Source organism: Carassius auratus, chromosome 4 (assembly GCF_003368295.1).
Source record: "Carassius auratus strain Wakin chromosome 4, ASM336829v1, whole genome shotgun sequence".
Classification (NCBI taxonomy): Eukaryota; Metazoa; Chordata; class Actinopteri; order Cypriniformes; family Cyprinidae; genus Carassius; species Carassius auratus.
The window spans coordinates 21,786,994-21,812,221 of NC_039246.1; the positions used below are offsets into that span (position 1 = coordinate 21,786,994).

Here is a 25,228-nt window from a genome sequence, read left to right on the forward strand (position 1 = left end):
GTGTACTTTGTGATGTCATCTTTGAATAACAATCCTGATGAAGGTCATGTGACCGAAACATTATCATGAAATAAACTTTTTTTTTTTTTTTTGCTTTTCAGTTTTTGACCTTGTTGGTCTTTGCTTCCTACGCACCTATCTGTTGCCGTCAGGTGTGCCGAGTTCAATGGTTCGTTTATTATAAATATTATAAATGACTGTTTAATATTTTAGTGTTGTTTTTACTACTTATTTAATAATGCCGTTAACACAGTGAATACTGTGCATTGCATTTAGCAGCTGCTGAAATAAGAAAACAATGAACGAAAAAGAGACAAAAAGAGAAGTCAGATCTTATTAAACTAACTGAACTAAATGACGCACATTAACTACAGCAGGGAGACGTGACGAATCCACCCTGCAGCATTTCACGCCATTTCTTCCATCATCCCTCAACACTGTGGCGGGATTCAAAGGATAATTGGCTGACTTTTGGAGAGCTTGTCAAGACCCAACAAAATGTGGCTTATTTAATGGTAAATGTCGGGCTGTTACAGAGACACAGAAGTCTGGTAGTTTTCTTGTAATTCACGGTGAATAAATCAACTGGATGTTCTGTTTTACTTTTCTTGAATGATGAAATGCACTCATCAAAGCAGAATCTACATATATATTATTTAATTATGGCTGTAATTAGTCATGTAATTATGCTAGCCAGAGGGCATGTGTAAACCCAGTTTTGTACAATTGTGTGAACGTGTGTGTGTGTGTGTGCATTAGTCCTTTGTTGATTCCCTATAGTTTTATATATATATATATATATATATATATATCTTCTTGTTTTTTGTTTTTTGCTTAGTATTCTGGGAATTAAAGGGTAGATAGACAGGAGCAGCAGATGTTTGTGTTCTCAGCATGTACAGTGATGTTCTGCACATCAGGTGTTTGTACATGAGAGCTGCTGTACAAGACATAATGCGAGTGTGTGCGGTGCTTAAAAAGTGCTGTTAAAGATTTTATCTTCTGTGCTTCATTATTCATCAGCTCATTATGGCTGATACAGGTCTGTTCTTTAACCTTACACTGTGCTTAAGTGAATTACTGTAAATATGAATAAGAATGATATAAAAAACTTTCAGTTCCAAAAACATTGAGAAGAGACGGGGTTTGGAAGATGGATGTTATGAACATACTGTATGTCGGAGGGATGTCTTACTGTTTTCGGGGTGCAGTACTAGGGAAAAAGTGGCTTAATTGACAGAGAAACATAATAGAATTGTTTTAATAACTGTATGTTCCTCAATAAAAATCATTGTTGATGGAAGAAATTTATCCCTCTGAGATCAGTGAACATGTTGGTGCCTTTAGTTGCATTTTTCGTGATAACAGTCAACAGAATAAAAAAAAATATATATATATATATATATATATATATATATATATATATATATATATATATATATATATTTTGGGTTGCACAGATAACATTTGAAACTGTAAAGGGTCTACATACGAAATATCATGTCAGTTTGTTTTACTTTGAAGTTGGGGTTAGATTTAGATAAATAAATAAATGGATGCATACATGCTGTACATAAATGTTTAGTTCATTTCAAAACAATCCCCAAAACATTGTTTTATTAAAATATAATTCTTCAAATAATCAAAAAGAGATGCAACTTATACTTGTGGATGGACCAGGAAGGAAATGAATGAATGAAGTTTAGCTTTAGTTAGGTTTAAAATAAAAATGTTAATAATCCAAAGGAGAGAGACTGTATAGCCAAGAGCCCAGAGTTGAAGGAAGAAACAGAGATAAATGAATTAATTGATCAATCTATTAATAAGCAAGTCAATCAATCAATCAATAATTTGAAATGTTTGGTTACACTTTATTTTAAGGTGTCTTTTTTACAGTGTAATTATACATTCATGTACTGAGTAATATGAATTAGCTACATGTACTTACTATATGATAAGGGTTAGGATTAGGGTTTAGTTTAGGGTTACTCGCATGTAATAATGCATAATTAATTGTTATTATAAAATTAAGTACATTTAACATGCGTAACAAGGACACCTTAAAATAAAGTGTATCCAAATATTTTTAAATACATTTTTTGTTTGCTGAAGCCTCCTGGTGGGTCCTTACAGCTCTATAGTATCACCTTTCTCACGTGGAAGAGGGGCCCACGCACAAAAACATTGTTCCAGACCCTGTGAATTTTAGCGCTGACCCTGATCAGTCTGAGATAAGACATGTTTCTCTGAAGATCAAGGCTCTTGCGATTCAGATTGTGACGTCGTTCTTGGATTGTGTGACAGTAAGGGTCAGCACCAAGACAAACACACAAACACACACCCCAGTCCTCATGCGACTGAGAGAGACCACGCCACTGGGGTTGTTATGGCAACAGCTCATCAGAGTGCATAGACCCTGGGGTCAGTGTTATTATGGGATGTCTGAATCGGATGGAGAGATTTCATCATCTAGCCATGCGTTAAAATTTTTTGTTCATTTCCCCTGGAGGACTGAGTGATTAAAATACTGTATTTTTAGTCTTATTATAATGGGGAGACTCCAGTGAACCTTTTGTGTGGATTACCATCACAAAACTCTCAAATTCCACTATGTCCCTACAGCATAAAAAAAGCCTTCAATGCCATTTTACCATTATGCAAGATGTGCGTATATTGGCTTTATTTAGCTTTAGTGGTGTTTGTGCTCTTCTGATGTCATTTATTCTGGCAGCGGTGATATCAAGCTGATGTTTTAAATGTTTTATTGCTGCCTTCAAGTCATGTCAGAAAGATCTTACAAAGGTCACATGAATGGCACAACAATGGCAAATTGTAATTAGCAAAGAAAAACAACTAAATGTATCATAGTTTCCACAAAATACTGAATAAATGTAAGTATGCTTCTTGCAATAAATATAATGTAAGTGCACCACCAAAAAATAAAAAATAAAACTTTGAAACCTAAATTAATCTTGACCTTTAAAAAAAAGTCATATTTTCTGATCATTCTGATCAACTTGGTCTTCTCTCTCTATTATAAAATGTCGTGTTTTCCTATGTTTTATGTTGTTTTGTTTGTTGTTGTTTTTTTCAGTAAAATTTTTGTAAAGGGAACATTTCTCACCATTAAGTTGCTTATTAGCATGCCTTTTATTAACATATCTGCTGTTCATTAGTATTATAAAGCACATATTCTGGATGATCATGTTCTACATCCCTCCTACCCAATACCTAAACTGAACAACTACCTTACTAACTATTAATAAGCAGCAAATTAGGAGTTTATTGAGGCAAAGTCATAGTTAATGGTTTGTAAATAGCAAAAATTGGAAAGTGTGAACATTTTTCTATTTTACATTTATGTTTATTAGTCGCAGCACGATTTCTGCACTAAACCCTTAAACACCATTAAGTTTCAGCCTTTATTTAAAACGTAAAAAAAAAGAAACCAACTGTTTATCTGATCAGTATTTCTCTACCTCATATATCTGTAGCGTTGAGCATCAAATGAGAATTTCTTCATTTGCTTTTAGTCTCCTGGTTATCAAGATTCACTTGACTTCCTGATCTTCAATCTGATTTCAAAGCCAATAAAAACTAAAAGGAAAAAAGATACATAAAGAAAAAGGCTCCGGGACAAGTTACAGGAATGGGATGTGAAAGTTCCCAAGGGAAATTAGGCGTACAGTGAGTTTCTAGTACAGACCAGATTAAAAAAGGATGCCATTATACTGTTATTAACCTAATCAGTTGAGTAGACCTGGACCGGACCTGAGGTGCAGTCTAAGTTTAGTCTGCCGTCACTGTGGGGTTTTCTCATAGGCAGAGAATCTGGAGTAAAGGCTGAATGCAGGTCAGTCTGAGAAAAATGTGTCTCCTTGATGAGGAGGTTTAAAGCAGAGCTTCATTTTCCTTCATTAAAGAATGATAAATAAATTAGCCAATTGTATTGGAACTCTGTCATGTTAATGCATTTATTTGGTGTTATAAAGTGTCTGAATGTTAATGTTTGGTTCTGAGGGTCTTTTATTACATTTGAGAAAATCAATTAAGTTCAACTTTCTTACATAGATGATCACATATTGTTAGAACTAATGGTTTTGTGTTATTTTCTGGTTTAAGATGGTGATTGATATACATTACTATGGAGCCCCGTACATGACATGCAAGAAAAAATAAATAAATTGTGCGCACGATTTACTAATCCATTCCCTCAATGTACTAAAACGTGCACACGATTACTGTTGTATTCCCACGATTTACTATTGTGTTCCCAACATATACAACTTATAAAAAAAATTAAAAAATGTAAAAATCAATGCATTCTTTAACACTTTCTCGTTCCTTGTGTTTGTAGGCGCTGGCGACGGCAGCGGAAAACCTGCAGATGGAGCACCAGTGGAAGGATGATCTTGAAGTAATGTTACACACATTCACACACACACACACACACACACACACACACACACACACACACACACACACACACACACACAGGTAGAAGAAATAAGGCTGTGAAACTTTTGCCAGGGCATGTATTCAATCAGTCGTTTACTGGATAAAAACAGGTACTGGAAACATTTGCACACGTCATCCACTTATCTAGATGTTGAGATAATCAATTGGGTTTTAAAATGTTGGTATCTTGGTCTCAGACGTTGCATCTGTGATACTGTATCTGGTATTGATGCATTTCAGGTTCCCATGGACTGAAATATCAATTCTAATTTGCAGAGAAATGTTTGGTTGTCTGGTTATAGATTTGTCAGTCAAGTATTGTCTGAATGAGTCATCAAAATTTGTATTTGATGAGATTCGCTATTTAAAATGCTTTTTAAAAACTTTAACTCAAAAGGTTTAAAACATGTTTAATCAGTGGTTTTAATCTGAATATTAGAGAGAGATATAGAGATTCAGATGATCACAACCAGAGGTGGTTTGCCACAATAATATATGTATAGACCTCATTTAATGTTCACTTAAATGCATTTTTTTTTGTAGATCTCAAAATGTATATTTATATATTTTTAAGATTCTGTATATTATATTGTTGTGATCATTGTTATTAAATACATTTCTAGTAATTTCAATTAAAGCTGCAGTAGGTAACTTTTGTAAAAATGTATTTTTTACATATTTGTTAAACCTGTCATTATGTCCTGACAGTAGAATATGAGACAGATAACTGTGAAAAAATCAAGCTCCTCTGGCTCCTCCCAGTGGTCCTATTGCCATTTGCAGAAATACATCGCTCCCGGTAAGAAACAACCAATCAGAGCTGCGGTCCGTAACTTTGTTTGTGTTCAAAATGTAGAAAAATGTATATAATAAGCGAGTACACCATGAATCCATTTTCCAAACCGTGTCTTTAGCTTGTCCTGAATCACTAGGGTGCACCTATAATAAGTGTTTATATTCGGACTATTTTAGATTGCTTCGGGGATACCGCGGCGGAGTAACCCAGTACCTTTGTGATTCTTCATAGACATAAAAAGAGAGAAGTAGTTCCGGCTACGATGTTCTTCCACAAGACGCAAGCAGTTCTGTTTATTAACCGCTAGAGCGTCAAAAGTTACCTACCGCAGCTTTAAGCTGAAATAATTGAAAATATTATTTTGAAAAATATTGAATAAAAATTATATTTTAGTTGAAATAATACATTTCAAAAAGTAAAACTATATATATAAAAAGCTAAATAGAAGAATAATAATGAAAATGACAAAAGTACATAACAAAAAATGTATAAAGCAAACTAAATCTGAAATGAAAACTGAAAATCTGAAAACATAAAAAGCTCATTTGAAATTATAAATATTAAAGTAGTATATAGATTAGCATTTAAAACTAATTATGTTGTCATTTTATTTATTTACACAAAATAGCATTGGATATTTATATAGGCCATAATATGAAATTTGTTATTGGATTATAATAACACCTGTTAAAAAATGAGTTCTAGTGTTTTAGTTAAGATGTTACACTCATAGTGTGTACTGTAAATCAAACAAATGTGTGGGCGCCTTTGTGTTCAAAAGTCTGTCCTGCTTGGAGCTGTCACAGCAGGTGCTTCTCTTCAAGCCTTTGTTATGAACACAATTGTTGTGACAGACAGAGATGTTTTCTTTTTAGTTATTGATGGGATGCAGGTAGAATCGTGTTACAGACACAGTCTGCAAGGTCAAGAGTTTGATCCCATGCAGGGCTGACCTATATGTGCATGTCTCAGCGATTAGTAGTCCATAACCTAAAAAGAGTGTCTGTCACATAATTATCAAGGAAGTAGGACACGTGGCAGCAGCCAGTGATGATCCACTCCTATGTCTCCAAGGCAACTGTATGTCAGATAGTGAGCTTGCTTGTTAACGCCCCACTATTGCTAGTCCTGACAGCGCCCTCACACTGCGAGGAGAACAACCCTGGGAGGAGACACAAACACACACACACACTCTCACACACACACACACACACACACCTAAAGCATGCACCACTTCTGGAAAAAAGAGAGTACAAAAATTTAACAACTTCATTTTGTGAATGCACAATGATTAGGTACAAACCACACATAGAGAGCTAAGTAAAAACACTTGGAAATACACAGTCACTATCAGATTCACTCACTGTTCACACTGAAGTCTTGTTCACTCTTTGTCAAACAGGTTGATGATACCATCTACTACAATGCCAAGGACAAGGTAAGGTTTCTTTTTAAAAATGCATGCTTGGATATGAACTAAACAACAAAGCAATGAAAATTAACCAGGTGTTTGTTGTTGTTGTTGTTTGAGAGGTTTATGGTTATTTTTATGTTCTTAGTTTGACATCAATGACAATGAAACGCGCCAGAACCGCCTCAAGCTAGAATTCAAAGAGGATCCTGATTTCAGACGCCCTGTTTCATACAACACAACAGCAGTGCACATTCCCACTGATATCTACGAGGGCTGTGAGTACTCACACACACACGCATCTTTGCATGTGTTCTTTTTTTACAACTTTACATGGTAGCTAAAATAGCAGTTTATAAAATCAATCTTTCAGTGACAGCTCGGCTTTATTGCTGGGTGTCAGGTGTGGACAGCCAGAGGTTTGTGGTAAAACTGGAGACTAAATTTAGAGAGCAGTCCAGCTCAAACGCAGCTCTCCTGGCCCCTGAGTGACCCCACAAGCCTCAATATCCTCCAGCAAGAGAATAGCTCTCACTCTGTCTCTTGCAAGAAATTTAGCATTACTTCACTTTGCAGTGGATTGGTGCTGTCAGAATGAGAATCCAAACATCTAATAAAATCATCATAATAATCCATACGAAGTCGAAAAAATGACGTCTTGTGAAATGAAAAGCTGCGTGTTTATTAAGAAAAAAATCCAACAAGACAGTAAACCATTGCATCTTGTCAAAATAAGATTTGATACACAAGGTGACTTTTTCTCTGGAGAAAAAAGTATGATTAGAGGACTTGGTTTGAAGTTAAAAATGTCATTTTTTTTTTTTTTTTTTAGAAAACTGCTTTTTGCTTCACAAAACATTTAGTGTGTTTTATCGTGATGTTTTTATCAACTGTTTGGAATCTCATTCTGACGGCACCCATTCACTGCAGAGGATCCACTGGTGATCAAGTGGTGCAATTTATCCAAATCATTTTTTTCAATAAAGAAACAAACTCATCTACATTTTGGATGGCCTGAGAGTGAGTAATTTATTTTCAATTTTGAATTTTCGGGTTACATTTTGTTTAGTAACTCCGCTCTCCAAAATCTCATTGGTCCCTCAAGCATTATGTTAAACATCACATGTATATGTTGGCTGTGATTTTATTACAAGTTGGTCAAATCAGCTAGCACTGTGTATCATACTCTATGTTGGCAGAAATCTTATCTCCTCAGTGATGGGCTCACAGTGGCCTTGAGTTTGTGTGAGTGTTTCACAGGCAAATGAGTCTGATGTGATATTTGTGTTCTAGATGAGTACTGAAGCAGCCACATTCATCATATGACTCATCTCTTCTTGACTCGCTGTCTCTCTTTGTCTACTTTTACTCACTTCAAATTACTCTAAGTACCTTTTGCTTTCCGCCTGATTTTCTTGGTCCTGAAGCATTGCTTAGTGCAACTTAACAACAGCCACTGGGTGAAGCTTTCGAGCAATATTCTGTTTTTCCATTCAAACTGTGTTTTTTTTGTAACTCTATATTTAATAATAAATTATTATGTAATAATGTGGGTGATTGTTCAAGTGTTCGTGTATTTGTATATGTGTGTGTGTTATTGGGGGCTCTAGGCCGCCAGTATGTTTGTGTCTTATTAAGATATGAATCTGTGCTTTTTGCCTCAACCGCAGTGTGTCATCTGTCATCACAATCTTAAGATGGACACAGACATGCTCAGAGAGTGTGTGTGAGTGCGATGACTTGTCTGTCACATGGATCCCTCTGGCTGTGCTTGTGGTGCTCCGATTGGTTTTCTGTTGACTGTTTGCCCGGATTCGTTTAAACCAGTGAAAGTTTTTTTTTTTTTTTTTTTTACCACACATTTGGTACTTGGCGAGTGTTCATTTTGGACCCTAAGTGCTGTTGTACAGCCATACACTTCCAGTATCTATTTTGTAATTGGACTTTGATCTTGTTATTTCCATTAATTTTCCAGACAGAAGCAAATAGAGATATGACTCACAGAGATAGATAGATAGATAGATAGAGAGAGAGAGAGAGAGAGAGATTTGGTTGTATGGGTGTTGGCTAATAAGGATGTGTGTGGTGTCTAACCCTGCAGACTGACAGCCTGACGAATGAACAACAGGAAGGGGTGTGAAACCACATCTAATCTGACTGAAAACACACAAATACACACACACACACACACACACACATAGATGATCATAGATGATTATAAACAGCTCTCATTCACCAATGCACTTCCTTTAGGATCAGTAAATTATGCCTTCATGGACTAGTCTTGTATAGATATATGTGACAGCCTTTATTTGCAGTATTGACTTCTGACCTATAGAGTCTGCATGTATTTAAAGAGATGATATGTATAGTAAGTGTGTGTGTGTGTGTGTGTGTGTGTGTGTGTGTGTGTGTGTGTGTGTGTGTGTGTGTGTGTGTGTGAAAAGGGGATGTTGCTCTACTGACTGTAAGTGTCATAAAAGTGCATGAAATGGCAATTTTATAGCAATTTCCTTTATTTGAAACCCTACACTGTTTAAGCCAATCAGAAGGTGTTGCATTTATGTGCAATTTTGAGGGACAGGATTTTAGACCAATGAGATTTTACATTGGGCGGGACTTTCTAAAACAAAACAAAACTCTGATTTAAATCGCAGATTGTGTATACAGTAGGTAAAACATGCTGGCTGTTAGGCTACAAACTGTTTATGATTAACTAATTTGCGCATATTTTTTTTCTCACCTTAAAATCCTTTTTCCATACATATTCTTTACTATAGGCAATGAATGAGTATACCAGAAATGACTGGAAGGAAGTGGTTGAAAAAAGAGGAAGATGAGATGTAGCTTTGGGCTTCTGATGGACCCTGCTTTTGAGTGATGGAGAAGGCGTGCATTGAGGGGTAGTAAATTGTGTCCCATAGGAACAAACAGAGTCAGTCAAGGTGGATTCTAATTATAATTTAGTATCATAATACTTGAACTAAAGCCACAGAAGAAAGAGATATCAACAACTTTTTTGGGGAATGAGTCATGTGGCATCATGGGCTATGATGTCAGATCTCAGCCAGTGCTCTTTAAAATGTCAGCATCACTCTCACTTATAGAAGGCATTGTGTCCATTTATTACGTTCTCTGGAAAAAAGGGCCCGATTTTCCATTTAATTCCATTAGAAGTGCATTAGCTAATAGTTCACTTTGTTGTTTCCTTTACCGCAGTGGTTTATCACTTCGGGTTTCGCATAACATGATGAGATCTGAAGTTTGGAGAGCCAGTTTATTGATTTATCCCTGATTTAGGGGTTCATTTTAGTGTTTGTTAGAACAGAGCTCTCAGAAAACATGTCAGCTTGAGTTCAGTCCCATAAAACCTGTGGGGATGCTGGGATTTATCTTGTATATTTGTGTTTGTAACAGCCACTATAATCCTGAATGAGCTAAACTGGACTGCGGGTCTGGATGACATCTTTAAGAAGAACAAGGCGGATGACCCTTCCCTTCTCTGGCAGGTGTTTGGCAGTGCCTCTGGCCTGGCTCGATACTTCCCAGGTAAAGCACTGGAATGAACAGGACCTCCAAAATATCAAGAAGTTTCGATATTTACAGATATTTACCATATCTTGGAGTGCACACAAACACTGCAGCCATATGTACATAGTTTACCAAAGCAATTTTTTTATTAAATACAATTGAACATTTAGAATTAAATAGTGTGATTATTTATTTATTTGTTCATATTTTGTTAATGTATCACAGCTTCCCCATGGGTTGACACGAGGAACACACCGAACAAGATTGACTTGTATGATGTACGCCGAAGGCCCTGGTGAGCAGACCTGTGCTGCTTGAGTTTACATTTGTCTGGTAATGAGAAGAGGTACCAAGTGCTGATGGTTACACCTGAAGGTTTTTCTCCTTTGTGTTTGCAGGTATATTCAAGGTGCAGCTTCACCTAAAGACATGTTGATCCTGGTGGACGCGTGAGTGAAGTCTCGTCGATTGACTGTTACAGCCCATACACTCTCTGACACAAACCTACCATGCCGCTCAAGCAGTCTTTCTCATCACTGATCCCATTTCCATTTTGCACTTTGAGCAACTGGTTGATCAGCAGAATGTAATTTTTCAGTGCGTGTGACACATCCCACATTCTCTACTTAAAGAGCTCATGCTAGTTTTGCTTTAGAGTCATTCATCAACGTTAGAGAGAAAGATGTTGATTAAAGACGTGCAAATGAGATGTGAGAGTAATAAACATGAAAAATTAATTTTTGCTTTTTTAGATTGGAAATCTTCGGCATGCATTTAAATAGCAAATCGTTGTGTTAAATGAAGCAATTTACGCATTTTAAACATTGTAAGCAAAAAATTAAAATAATAACAATAATGTTCCTTAATTCCCCACTTATTCATCATTAAATATTTGCATTCAAAATAAAGAAGCACATTACAGTCATGCTTGGCATGTGAATACATTTATAATGCAAATGTAACTGCGAAGTCAGTTACAGATATGACCCAGAAATATACAACCTCCATCAAAATCCACATGAATGTGTCATTATTTGGTATATTTTTTCATGCTTATGGGTCATCTTTTGGTTACAAGTGAACTTAGCCTTGTAATATTAGAAAATGATGGCCTTGAAGAGTTGAGTCTGTTATTGCCCAGCTGTAATGATGAGCCCATTAGTGTTGATCAGCTTCAGCCAATCAATGTAGTTTAGCTTTATGACTAAACACTAAAGCCCACATACCTCCCGCTGGAATCACAGAGTGATTATTAACCCATAAAACCTGATGCAGCATGTCAGTTCTGGAGACATTAAAAGCCTAAATGCGGTTTAGTCTTCTCCGGATGTGTTGTTTTGAGTTTTTCTTATCTGCCATTGTTCAAACTTAGTGAGTGTTTTTATTTCTCTTTCCCCTCAGCTTTAATTTTATTTTATTTTTATTAGCTCTTTGGGCTATAGCCATAAGGTCTCTCTTTTTTTGGATTGAGTGAATGAATGAATGAATGAATGAGTGATTGATTGATTGATTGATTGATTGATTCATTCATTCATTCATTCATTCATTCATTCATTCTTTCATTCATTCATTCATCCATCCATTCAGTCATAAATTCATTCATAAATTCATTCATTCATAAATTCATTCATTTAATCATTTATTCATTCCTTCATTCATTCATTCATTCATTTTCATATTTTTTTTTTCAAACCCCCAACGTCCATAATATTTTCTTTTATTTTAAATATTTGTTCTTCTTTTTTTCAGATTTTTGTTTTCTTTTGGGCTGTCCATAATATAATATAATATAATATAATATAATATAATATAATATAATATAATATAATATAATATAATATAATATAATATAATATAATATAATATAATATAATATAATATAATATAATATAATATCCATCCATCCATCCATCATCTTCCGCTTATCTGGGGCCGGGTCGTGGGGGCAACAGTCTAAGCAGAGATGCCCAGACTTCCCTCTCCCTAGCCACTTCTTCCAGCTCTTCTGGGGGGACCCCGAGGCGTTCCCAGGCCAGCCGGGAGACATAGTCCCTCCATAGTCCTGAGGAGGCCAACACGACAACATCATCCGCAAAAAGCAGACACGAAATCGTATGGTCCCCAAACCGGACACTCTCTGGCCCTTGGCTGCGCCTAGAAATTCTGTCCATAAAAATTATGAACAGAACCGGTGACAAAGGGCAGCCCTGCCGAGTCCAACATGCACCGGGAACAGGTCTGACGTACTGCCGGCAATGCGAAACCAAGCTCTTGCTCCGGTCGTACAGGGACCGAACAGACCTTAGTAGGGAGCCGCCGACCCCATACTACCGGAGCACCCTCCACAGGATGTCGCGAGGAACATGGTCGAATGCCTTCTCCAAATCCACAAAAAACATGTGGACTGGTTGGGCAAACTCCTATGAACCCTCCAGCACCCTGGAAAGGGTATAGAGCTGGTCCAGTGTTCCACGACCGGGACGAAAACCACACTGTTCCTCCTGAATCCGAGGTTCCACTATCGGCCGAATTCTCCTCTCCAGTACCCTGGCATAGACTTTCCCAGGGAGGCTGAGAAGTGTGATCCCCCTATAGTTGGAACACACTCTCCGGTCCCCCTTCTTGAAAAGAGGGACCACCAACCCAGTCTGTCAGTCCAGAGGTACTGTCCCCAACCGACATGCGATGTTGATCTCATCCACCCCCGGTGCCTTGCCACCGAGGAGCTTTTTAACTACCTCGAAGACTTCAGCCCGGGTGATGGACAAGTGCTCCTCCGAGTCCCCAGCCACTGCTTCCTCAACGGAACACAAGTCGGTTCCTTCCACCGCCCGACGATATCCCCAGTTGAGGTCAACAAGTGCCCATCTGTGCTGTAAACAGTGTTGGTAGGGCACTGCTTCTCCCTCCTGAGGCGTCAAACAGTTTGCCAGAATCTCTTCGAGGCCAACCGATAGTCTTTCTCCATGGCCTCACCGAACTCCTCCCAGGCCCGATTTTTTGCCTCCACGACTACCCGGGCTGCAGTCCGCTTGGCCTGCCTGTACCTGTCAGCTGCCTCCGGAGTCCCACAAGCCATCCAGGTCCGATAGGACTCCTTCTTCAGCTTGACAGCATCCCTTACTTCCGGTGTCCACCACCAGGTTCAGGGATTGCCGCCTCGACAGACACCGGAGACCTTACGGCCACAGCTCCGAGCAGCCGCAGCGACAATGGAGGTGGAGAACATGGTCCACTCGGAATCAATATCTCCAGACTCCCTCGGGATCCGGTCGAAGCTCTGCCGGAGGTGGGAGTTGAAGATCTCTCTGACAGGGGGCTCGGCCAAACGTTTCCAACAGACCCTCACAGTATGTTTGGGTCTGCCGAGTCTGTCCAGCTTCCTCCCCCGCCATTGGATCCAACTCACCAGCAGGTGGTGATCAGTTGACAGCTCCGCCCCTCTCTTCACCCGAGTGTCCAAGACATATGGCCGCAGGTCTGATGACATGACCACAAAGTCGATCATCGACCTCCGGCCTAGGGTGTCCTGGTGCCACGTGCACTGATGGACACCCTTATGCTTAAACATGGTGTTCGTTATGGACAAACCGTGGTTAGCACAGAAATACAATAACAGAACACCGCTCGGGTTCAGGTCAGGGGGGCCGTTCCTCCCAATCACGGCCCTCCAGGCGTCACTGTCACTGCCCACGTGAGCGTTGAAGTCCCATATAATATAATATAATAAAATAAAATAATATAATATAATATAATATAATATAATATAATATAATATAATATAATATAATAGTTAGTCTATGGTTTGGAATTTTTTTTTTTTATTATTCCCTTCAGAGCTCTCCATAACTATAAGGTTTCTCTCTATTTATTTATTTATTTGTATATATTTATATTTATATTTTATTTCATTTAGTTTTTTAAATTAAGTTGTTTTCAGTTGGATGTCCGTCTTTTTTATTTTTTTATTTATATACAGTAGATCATTTTTCCTGCACAATCAAATTAAATGATTTAAGACAATAAATGAAGCTAATCTTTTGTAGCACATTGTAGTGATTCTATAGTCTCATGTTTGAACTGACTATGTTATTCTCTGTAGGAGTGGAAGCGTGTCGGGTCTGACACTGAAGCTCATTCGCACTTCCGTCAGCGAGATGCTGGAGACTCTCTCCGATGATGATTACGTCAACATCGTCTCTGTGAGTCTATAGGAGATATATGCGTGTTGCTGAGAGTGTTGTTTAAATGATGAACTCCTCCGACGCTCCAAAAAAAAACATTCTGTATTCCTGCTGAGTAGGAATAGAAAATTGGAGGGAAACAGAGGCATTGAGCCTCCAAGCATCCATATAGTCATAGTTTTTTTTTTTTTTTTCGTTTTTTTTTTTGTGGTTTCAGTTAGGCACCGCTGAGGCGGCAGGCCAAAGAATTATTGATGTCTCCCATCATCCTCTGCTCTAGATGCTGTGCAATTCATTTATGAAATGCATCGTTTATTTCATTTTCTTCATGAGACTACTGACAGGAATAAAAATCACAAACTCTGTATTCTGCTTTTAAGTGAGTGAGTTGTTTAGTATGTTTTCGATTAACTTTCTTCCTCCATTTCTTTAATAACTTGACGCTTGTATTTTATGGCCTGGCTCCAGCTGTATGACGTTAGCTTGGAGTTAATGAAATTAGCCAGCAGTGCTCTAAGTGTATTGCTGGCACTGAGCCATTCGACTTATTTAGAGGAGCCGAACAAAGCCTTGAATCTAAATGATTTCATAACAATCTTTGCATGTACAGATGACTAACTACGATGCTTTGCTATTGTTTCAGTTCAACAATTCGGCCAAGTCGGTCGCCTGCTTTAAAAACCTGGTCCAAGCCAATGTCCGTAATAAGAAGATTCTGAAGGAGGCAGTCCAGAAGATCACAGCGAATGGCACCACTGACTATAAAATCGGCTTTAAGGAGGCTTTTGGCCAGCTCTCCTCAGTAAGAATATCTAATGTAGCTTAATTTAGAAACAAAAACCACAATGGGGAAATAATATCACTCAATATTTAACCTGCTTTTTTTGTTACCAAATTCTTTTTTGTGATGGACTTTTTTTTCTTTAAGTTATGTAATGTGTATTGTATATATTGAGATCAAATCTGTTTAAAGGTAAGTTGTAAGTTTGTTGCGCCATCTTGTGGCAGCAGTGAATATTATAGCTAGTGGCATCACTTGTTTATTATACATTTGTACTTTTAAAATGATTTGTTACTTTTATAGATGAATTTTTCAAGAGCAAACTGTAATAAAATCATCATGCTATTCACTGATGGAGGGGAGGACAGAGCTTCAGAGATCTTTGACAATTACAACAGGAAAAAGGAGGTGAGGAAGCACATGGCCACACACACACACCACACAGTTTTTTTTTTTTGTGAAAAGTGGGGAAATCCCATAGGCGTAATGGTTTTGATACCGTACAAACTGTATATTCTGTGGCCCTACACCGACCCTACACCTAACCCTAACCCTCACAGGAAACATTTTTACTTTCTCAATAAGACTCATTCTTTATGATTTATGAGCATTTTGAAAAATGGGGACTGGGTTATGTCCTCATAAGTCACCCTCTCCTTGTAATACCTGTGTCATACCCATGTCATTATACAAAGTTGTGTCCTGATATGTCACAAAAACATGCCCACACACACACACCCACACACACACACACACGCACACATAAATGAGATGCGCCATAGACTTCTACTGTTCTTACGCTCAGATAATAATAAAAGCTATGCACTGACATTAATAAAATAAAATACATTGCATTTTTAATTTAAATGTAAACTACCATTTTTAAAAAGAAAATAATACTTTTATTTCAGAATAAATTAATTAAAGTATTCAAAAGTAACATTTATAATGTTATGAGAGAAAGATTTCTGTTCCAAATAAATGCTGTTCTTTTGAATTTAAATTTCTTCTGAATCCTGGAAAACAATGAATCACACCAACCCCAAAAATATTGCCTTATAATAAGCATTATTATATATGCATGTTATCAACATAGATAATCATAACAAATGTTTCCTGAGCACTAAATGAGCAAATGAAGATGATTTCTGAATGATCATGGAATGAATTGTAATAATCGTTGTAGCCTTCATAATCTTTTAACAACATTATATCATATTTATATCATATCTAATTTGATCTGTAACTCTTGCCCTCTCTACTCTTTTTATATTGTCGCTTTGGATAACAGCATCTGCTAAATGACTTAAATTAAATATAATTTTACCAATAAGGATGTGTTCAAATGTGCTAATGAGGGTTTTGTTATGTGCAGAAATTATATATTATATTTATACTGCCATTCAAAATTTGGAGAACAATAAATTTTTTAATGTATCTTATGCTCATCAAGGTTGTATTTATTTGATAAAAATACAGAAAAAACAGTAATATTGTGAAATAATATTGCACTTTCTAATATTGGTTTACTATTCTAATATACTTATATAAAATATAATTTATTTCTGTAACGCAGCGCTGAATGATCATCAGCCATTACCCCAGTCTTCAGTGTCACATGATCCTTCAGAGATCATTCTAATGTGCTGATTTATTATCAGTGCTGAAACTGCTGTGCTGCTTAATATCTTTTTTGGAACCTGTGATACTTTTTTCTTTGACTCTCTGATGAATGAAAAAGTTAAAAAGAACCGAATTTGTTCAAAACAGAAATCTTTTGTAACAATGTAAATCTTTACTATCACTTTTTATCCATTTCACACAGCAGCACTGTTCTGTTTCCAACACTGAGAATAAATCAGCATATTATCATGATTTCAGAAGATGTAATGCTTCTGAAAATTCAGCTTTGCATCACAGGAATAAATTATATTTGAATAGTATATTAAAATAGAAAACTGTTATTTTAAATTGCAATGACAATGACAGTTTTTTTTTTTGTCAAATAAATACAGCCTTGAGAATGAGAGACTCATAAAAAATATTACTGATCCAAAACCTTTGATGCAAACACCTGGTTTTACAACGTAATCATGTCAGTATCTTTGTTCCTCTCTTCTGTCAGGTTCGGATCTTCACCTTTTCTGTGGGCCAGCATAACTATGATAAGACACCAATTCAATGGATGGCTTGCAATAACAATGGTAAAACGCTGAAATCTAATGCTGAGAAATTTGGAAGTCTTATTATCATGTATTAAGATTTTGATGTTTCCCGCAGGTTATTATTATGAGATCCCCTCGATTGGAGCCATCAGGATCAACACCCAGGTAAATGACATAAATGTGACCCCTGTCCCGCATCATATACGATAGTAACCAGCATCCTTTCGCTGCAGGAGTACCTGGATGTGTTGGGTAGACCCATGGTGAAAGAATATGACAGCGCAAAAACTGTCCAGTGGACCAACGTTTATGTGGACGCTCTAGTACGTCTTATTTTCTATATATCTGGCTGATGTTAGGCTGATTCTGAAGTATTGAAGAGCTGTTGGGTTTGTATTTGTGTTACAGGAATTGGGGCTTGTGATTACAGGCACTCTGCCTGTGTTCAATAAGACCAGCACCAGTAAAGACAAGAATAAGGTGAAGTCAGTGAATCAGATGAACTCAAGTGGAACGCCATTTGTTTTAATGTCCTCTTTATCAATTGCAGGCCCAGAGCCAGTTGATTTTGGGGGTGATGGCCATAGACGTGTCTCTGGATGACATCAAGAGACTGACTCCACATTACACTGTAAGGCGTGAGAGCGTGTGGGTGCGATCCGCACTTCTTAATTTACGACTGAGAGTTTGCAACATTGAAGAGCTTGCACAAGCGTTGTATTGACCTGTAACAGCTGGGTCATGTTAACAGTGCTGCTGCATTCCTTGTGTTTATAAATCTTGTGATTTTTGCTTTTTGTTTTCACTGACAAATTAACTTCAAGGGGTCATTTTATGTTAAACCAAAAGTTAAATATTAAATATAGGCATACTACAGCATACATACTCAATGAAAGCAAGGAAAACTGTGTGTGTCTGATTTTGACCTTTTTTGAATTCACATGCTTAATGTCCAATATTTTTATAGATTAGATTAGTTTGAATGAGTTCAATAAACATTTTATGTAATTAAGTTTTATAAAGTCCTTTGCATTAAGGTTGCACTGCTATTTAAATTCTGGTTGATACTTGTAAGCTGATAATTATTATCACTATGTTAAATTAACGGAATAAATGTTTTATTTCAGTATTTTAATAAAAATAAAATAAAATAAAAACATTTAAATGCTAACTAATACTAAAATCAATTGTGAAAAATGCTACAAGTTAATTTAAGCAGCAAAAATACATTACATACAATTTTATAATAATATAATATTAATATTAATTTTGAGATTTGCTTTAAAATTGCATTTAACAGTGTCAAAATCCAATATCAACTGAAATAAAATTGTCTGATAGGCTGTATACTTCTTTCTTTCAATCTTTCTTTCTTTCTTTCTTTCTTGCTTTCTTTCTTTCTTTTTGGTTGACCAAAGCCGGACATAAAAATGACCTAAAAGGCAAATAAATTAGTATGCAAATTTGCAAATAATGCATTTGACTCACTCATAAAGAAAGCATAGATAAAATTTAAGTCGTCAAGATTTAAATATAGATTTGAAAACAGGAAGAGTAGGCACTATATATTTTTTATATTATTTTACTTTAACTAAGTAACAATATTTCTCAAGAATGTTTTTTTTGTGCATACTAAGCAGCAAAAATGAATCATCTAAGCTTAAAATTACGAAGAACTACTTATACCAGCCTGGTGGGAGTGTTTATAAACATTTCACATGAAAAAAGTGTAGCCAATAATAACAAACCTCATTTGCATGTACCAGTCTTAAAGGTACAGTAGCAAAAGCACGCTATCAGATGTTACAAAATAATAATCAAAACCCTTGTCTTTCGTTCCATAAAGCTCGGACCAAATGGATATTACTTCGCCATCGACCCCAACGGCTACGTGCTGCTTCATCCTAACCTTCAGCCGAAGGTACGACTCTCACTCATGCGATCGCTGTATGTTTCTTTCTCTCTGTTGTTAAAAGTAGCTGCCTATAACCATGTGTATGATTAGTTATGCACGGCTGAAGAACCTTCATTATAGGTTATGATGAAATAACTCTGGCCACCCACATGTGCAGAGGTCCTCTGTCCTTTGTAATAAATATCATTTGTGCAATCCAAACACAGTCGTTCTGTTTAGTTCACAGATGAAACGGCAAAGAGAGCATTTATTCAAAACACATGCATGACAATTAGTAAATGTTTAGTCAGTGATCCGTGGGATTAGTGGGCACTGTGTGTGGAACAAAGCAGATATGCTGAGAAACGGTTCCTCATTGGGCACTTCTTCAAGGAAAAAGTGACTCATTGGTAAATATTTCTGCACACAAATATGCTGTGCAGTATTGATTTATGGGATTATTTTGAAAGTTGTTGTTGTTTGCCTGCAGGATCTCAAGTCTCAAGAACCCGTGACATTGGACTTCTTAGATGCAGAATTAGAGGATGAAGTGAAGGTGGAGGTGAGAGCAAACTTTATATGTTTTTTTTTTTATGCCGAAATCTAATTTGTCAGTACAATGAAAGTAAATGGGGTCGACGCTGGACCCTACTGACTTTCATTTAATAGACAAAATCCATTTTTTCCAAATAATCTAATATCCCATTAAGTAAAAAAAAAAAAAAAGAAAAAACGGCTTTTAGAGTCAAGCTTTCCTGTGTTAAAATCAATACAGGCTGGTGTGATTTGATTTTGTAACGTTACTTGTGCTCTTTTGTATAGATGTTTAAAGCTGCAGTCGGTAACTTTTGATGCTCTAGCGGTTAATAAACAGAACTGCTTGCGTCTTGCGGAAGAACATCGTAGCCGGAACTACTTCTCTCTGTTTATGTCTATGAAGAATTAAAACGGTACTGGGTTACTCCGCTGCGGTACTCCCGAAGCAATCTAAAATAGTCTGAATATAAACACTTATTATAGATGTACCCTAATGATTCAGGACAAGCTAAAAACACGGTTTTGAAAATGGTTCATGGTGTACTCACTTATTATATACATTCTGTAAATCTTGAACACAAAAAAAAGTTACGGACCGCAGCTCTGATTGGTTGTTTCTTAACGGGAGCGATGTATTTCTGCAAATGGCAATAGGACCACTGGGAGGAGCCAGAGGAGCTTGATTTTTTCACAGATTATCTGTCTCATATTCTACTGTCAGGACATAATGACAGGTTTCAGAAATACATTTTTACAAAAGTTACCTACTTCAGCTTTAATTCATAACAAAGTGATTATCAAAGCAGCAATAACAGCAAAGTTGATTTTTAGTCCTGTGTGATTTCATAACAATATGCTGGCTATAAAAATATAAGTTTCTCACTTCACAACCCAAATTACTAATTTTCTTACTTGAGAGTTATCTAAGGGGATATTAGATTACAGGAGTAATTATCTTCTTTTAGCTGAAAGCAACACTCTGTGTCTGCTTTTGAAGATCCAGTAACGTGCAGTATTTACAGCAATGATACATCAGTGACACACCTGTCTGTCTGTCTGTAGATCAGAAGAAGTATGATAAATGGACAGGAGGATAAAAAGAGATTCCAAACACTTATGACGTCTCAAGATAAGGTAATCATGTATGATTTAAACAGGAAGTGCTTCTCAGCTGGTTTTGCTCAAATCCCAATTTTTTTATTATAAGATGTCAAATGGAAACAACATAAAAATAGTTTAATGTTTTTAAAACATTGTACAAATGCAAACAAAAATGGCCTTTAAATGTTAAAATGTATTCATTGAATTGTATTATTAGTTCCTGAATATCTCTGGTAAAATGTTACTGCACAAAACACATTCTGGTTGGTAGGAACCACGTTTATGTAATTAAGCCAGATTAATATATCAGATGTTTCTTATGAATGCACTAAAATGGTGCAGAGTTGGATAAGCCAAAATCAATTAAATAAAGGTGGACCATCTTTTTGGCTCACTCTTAAATAACTGAATAAATAAATAATTTTTAAGACATCACAATTTAAGCATAGATTTGAAACCAGGAAGAGAACAAATCACCGATGAAATTGCACAGTAAAGTTGTCGCAAGCCACCAGTTGAGAACCACTGGGCTATACAATACTAGTAAAACACAGATCAATAGTTCATTAAACCACTAAGTGTCATTTTATTCTTATTGCAGCGTTACATAGACAGAGGCATCAGAACCTACACTTGGACTCCAGTCAATAAAACAAACTACAGGTCTGAGAAATATTTACTTTTTGTCTTATGCCTTGTTTTGTTGTCTTTTTACTATTTTTATTTTATTTTACTTTGATTTGATTTTGTCTTGTTTTTATTTGTTTGTTTGTTGCAATCTTTGCCTTGATTTGCTTTGTTTTCATCTTGTTTGTTTTTGTTGCATTTGTTAAGGTGTGTTTGGTTCTGTGAGGTACAAGCATATGAATGTTTATATATATATATACTATATATATAATGTGTATATATATATATATATATATATATATATATATATATATATATATATATATATATATATATATATATATATATATATACTGCCGCTAGGGGCACTGTACAAAGTCTATACTTCTCCCGTAAAAGACACGAAACAGTGAAGGGAAATAGAGTCATTTATGTTTAAGATCTCTTACCAATTTGAGTTGGAATCTATAAATTGCAGCCTACATGAACAAAAAGCAACAAAACTCCAATTTAAATTACACAGGACGTTTATTTCTCAGTTATAATAATGTCAGGAAGTCTACTGCCTTTCATCCTCATTTATTCCTTGTGTCTTCTCTCTGTAGTCTCGCTTTAGTTCTACCTGATTACAGTGTCAGCTACATCAAAGCCAATATAGTAGACATCATCACTCAGGCCAAATGTAAGTACCACAGCTCACATTCTCACACCTTTATCAAAGAGCTTGGAATTATAGTCTCTTGTCCTCAGAGGAAAGAAGCTCCTGGTTTTCATCCAGAGAGTCCCCTACAGCCTCTGTCCATTTCACATCTCTTTTTGACACCCTGACCTCATCTGGAAATGTAACAGCGTGGTTCCTCAGTTGTGGTTTGTCTCTACGAGAACGCTCCAGACGGGGCGACGACTCCTTTAACAGCAAAAGGCTTTCACCTTGTGCATATTAGCCCAGGTTTTTCTTCCAGATGCATCTCTGTGCCCATGTTTACCCTCTCGTCCTCTCATGTGGCTTTTGGGAGAGGAAAGGGAATCTCAAATGCCCCTCCCTCCAGGAGAGCCCTCACAGTTCCTGTACAATATTCTTATTCAAAGCTTCTAGGATTGAATAAAATATTGTGAAATCCCTCATGTTCTTTCCTATATCTTGCTTTCCCCAAAACTTTTTCATTCTCTCTCTGTTTTTCTCTCCATCTCTCTCCCTTTCCTCTTTACCCTGTCTGTCCATAGCTTGGAATGTCTCTGAAAACTTCCGGCAAGTATTTTCCTTCTGTATTTCCTTCATAGTGATTCTTACTAGAGATCGGCCGATATTGTTGTTTTGTGATATCCTGGCTCAGATGGAATTACCATTCAGATTTACTGAGCTGCTTATTGTCAGTAAATACTTCATTTAAACCATTTTATTGGCAATATGAACTTCAATTCATGTTTTTTTTCTTCTAATGTTACAATAATCTATCATTTTCAGATCTATTAATTTATTCAAGAATACATTAAACTGCAACAAAAATGTGATAAACTTTTTACAATAATTGTTTTTTTTCTGAATGAAAATACATTTTTAATGTTTATGGGGGTCAAAGTATTACTTATTTTCTGATACTATAATATATAGAAAGGCATTCTTACAAAGAAAAGCATTTAAAATTGAGTTTTTTACTGTTACTGTTATTTCTTAGAAATAAACCATTGGAGCAATTTCCTTAAATATTATGAATATGTGAAAAATGTCTGTTTAATTAATGTGTGTGTGTGTGTGTGTGTGTGTGTGTGTGTGTGCGTGTGTGCGAGAGAGAGAGTTTAAGTACAATATTATATGGTGCAAATTGTAAAATAATGATATTTATTTGAGTTCAAGTAAAATGTCATGTGGTGCAACTTATAAAACTTATAAAACAAAAAACAAAACTTTATATTAATGAATAACAATTCTTGATATTTGTTTAATTCTAAAAAAATTTATTTAAAAGCCTAATATAAAGTGTACATAGATTCGGGGTGCAAGGAAAATATGTTTTTACTTTTTACTTGATGATTACACCACTTTTTTTAAGTCATTAAATGTTTTAAAACTAGATTTTCTTATCGGCCTATCTCTACTACTAGCACCTGCTCTGCACTTACAGTATCTAAATCGCAGTCACCATTAAAAAAAAAAAAAGAATGCACAAAAACACATTTGTTCACTCTTCTATTGCTTTGCATGTGCAAAATGTTTCCTCTGCTGAGTAAATAAGTTTAGATGTGTTGTCTCTTTGCAACTTCAGTGTGTTTGTCAACGCTATGAGTGTCATGAAGTGTGACTATCACATTTACAGTCCAGGACCGAGTCTGAATGTGTGTGTATGTGTGTAGGGCATCATGTTTAGTAGATGTTTTCCTGGAGGTTTGGAAACTGCAGAGGACATGAGTGTGACTCTTTGTGCTTTTATCTCCGCCCCTTCGCTCTCTGAATCATCTGGATGTTTTCAAAGCCTCGTAAAGGGGCAGTTTAACAAAATACAGGCCTCGCTCTTTAGAAGGCATGTCCTCTGTGTGTGTGTTTGGGTCCGTGGTTCATGTCCAGGTGCGGATGTGGTATGTGTGTGCCCCTTTTTAACTTTAACGGGACAGTGTTACTTCAAGGCGTCTAATGTTACTGTTCCGCAATAACAATCTGTACTAATCGCTCGTCTGCCACCAGATCTTGGCTTGTCCTTCTGCTAAACTATATTTTACATCCTTTAAAACCATATTTTACTTTTTTCAACCTGACACCATCACAGAGATTGAGTTTAAAGTAAGTCAAGTGAAAATGCGGCGGCCTCAAAATGCGTTTGGACCAGTTTGGCTACATTTAAAAATATCTGGATGTCATTGCATTAACAAGATGTAAAAACAAGTGATGTTAATTCTGAAGAAAGTCATTTATTATTATTTTCTGCATGACATGTTTTTCTCTTCTTCTGTCTTCTTTTTTTGGCTCATGTGACTGCATAATTTATTAATGTTGCTCGTCTTTCAATTTACCAACCTTAGATGAGAATGCAATATTTTTATTCAAGGCTTGTTCTGTGAATAAAATATTGGTGACCTTTTACCCCTGTGGTTTTCTCTGCCTCTCTTTGCCTCCTTTCCTCTGTAAATTGCTCCCTCCTTTCCCTCTTTGCGGCCTTTGACCCTTCAGAAGAAACTGGCAAGTACTGTTTTTCTCTCCTTTTGTCTTTTCCTTCATGTTTGAACCTGGATGTAACGTCTGACCTCTCACATGTTTAAGTCTGTCATCTGGTTTCCGAAAGAACAAACATACTCATAAACCAACCCACATCCATAAATATATAGAAGAGAGTATGTGGGAGAATGGGATGAATCTGAAAGAGACATTTATTTATTTAAAAACACATTGTTACAGTGCAGAATCTTCCATATTTCTTGATCTCAACTTTGCTCAGAATTTTAGTTAATTTAATTGTTATTGTTATTGTATTTTGAGAGAATAGATCACATTTTGAACTTGCTGTGTCTGGGCCACCCGTATGTGAGTCGTGTGCCTAAACAGCAGGGTGTCACAGCGTATAACCGCATTACTAGACAGAAGCTCAGAGACATATTTTCACAAGCTGTTGTGCAGCAGCCTGCTTTCTGTAGAGTTGTGTTTCACTTTCAGGTCATTTTGAATGTACCTGTCAAGTTTTTTAGGGTCTGTTTTTATCCTGTATATATCTTGTTTTGTATAATTTTCCGCTCTGTAATGACAGAACTTATTT

At 36.4% G+C, this 25,228-nt stretch overlaps 1 protein-coding gene across 1 annotated transcript in view; it reads left to right on the top strand.

Annotated features, from left to right (window-relative positions):
* LOC113062550 (voltage-dependent calcium channel subunit alpha-2/delta-1-like) overlaps positions 1 to 22,651 on the top strand; it is a 51,366-nt gene extending 28,715 nt beyond the window's left edge. The window contains exons 4-22 of the mRNA XM_026232473.1: positions 4,358 to 4,417; positions 6,657 to 6,692; positions 6,814 to 6,943; positions 10,083 to 10,214; positions 10,422 to 10,491; positions 10,595 to 10,645; positions 14,299 to 14,398; positions 15,024 to 15,182; positions 15,465 to 15,569; positions 17,287 to 17,365; positions 17,442 to 17,491; positions 17,560 to 17,649; positions 17,735 to 17,806; positions 17,877 to 17,957; positions 19,173 to 19,247; positions 19,711 to 19,782; positions 20,820 to 20,891; positions 21,460 to 21,521; positions 22,091 to 22,651. Coding sequence (XP_026088258.1) covers positions 4,358 to 4,417; positions 6,657 to 6,692; positions 6,814 to 6,943; positions 10,083 to 10,214; positions 10,422 to 10,491; positions 10,595 to 10,645; positions 14,299 to 14,398; positions 15,024 to 15,182; positions 15,465 to 15,569; positions 17,287 to 17,365; positions 17,442 to 17,491; positions 17,560 to 17,649; positions 17,735 to 17,806; positions 17,877 to 17,957; positions 19,173 to 19,247; positions 19,711 to 19,782; positions 20,820 to 20,891; positions 21,460 to 21,521; positions 22,091 to 22,313 — 1,719 coding nt within the window. The 3' untranslated portion in view covers positions 22,314 to 22,651. The remainder of the gene's footprint in view (positions 1 to 4,357; positions 4,418 to 6,656; positions 6,693 to 6,813; positions 6,944 to 10,082; positions 10,215 to 10,421; positions 10,492 to 10,594; positions 10,646 to 14,298; positions 14,399 to 15,023; positions 15,183 to 15,464; positions 15,570 to 17,286; positions 17,366 to 17,441; positions 17,492 to 17,559; positions 17,650 to 17,734; positions 17,807 to 17,876; positions 17,958 to 19,172; positions 19,248 to 19,710; positions 19,783 to 20,819; positions 20,892 to 21,459; positions 21,522 to 22,090) is intronic.
* The last annotated feature ends 2,577 nt before the right edge of the window (positions 22,652 to 25,228 follow it).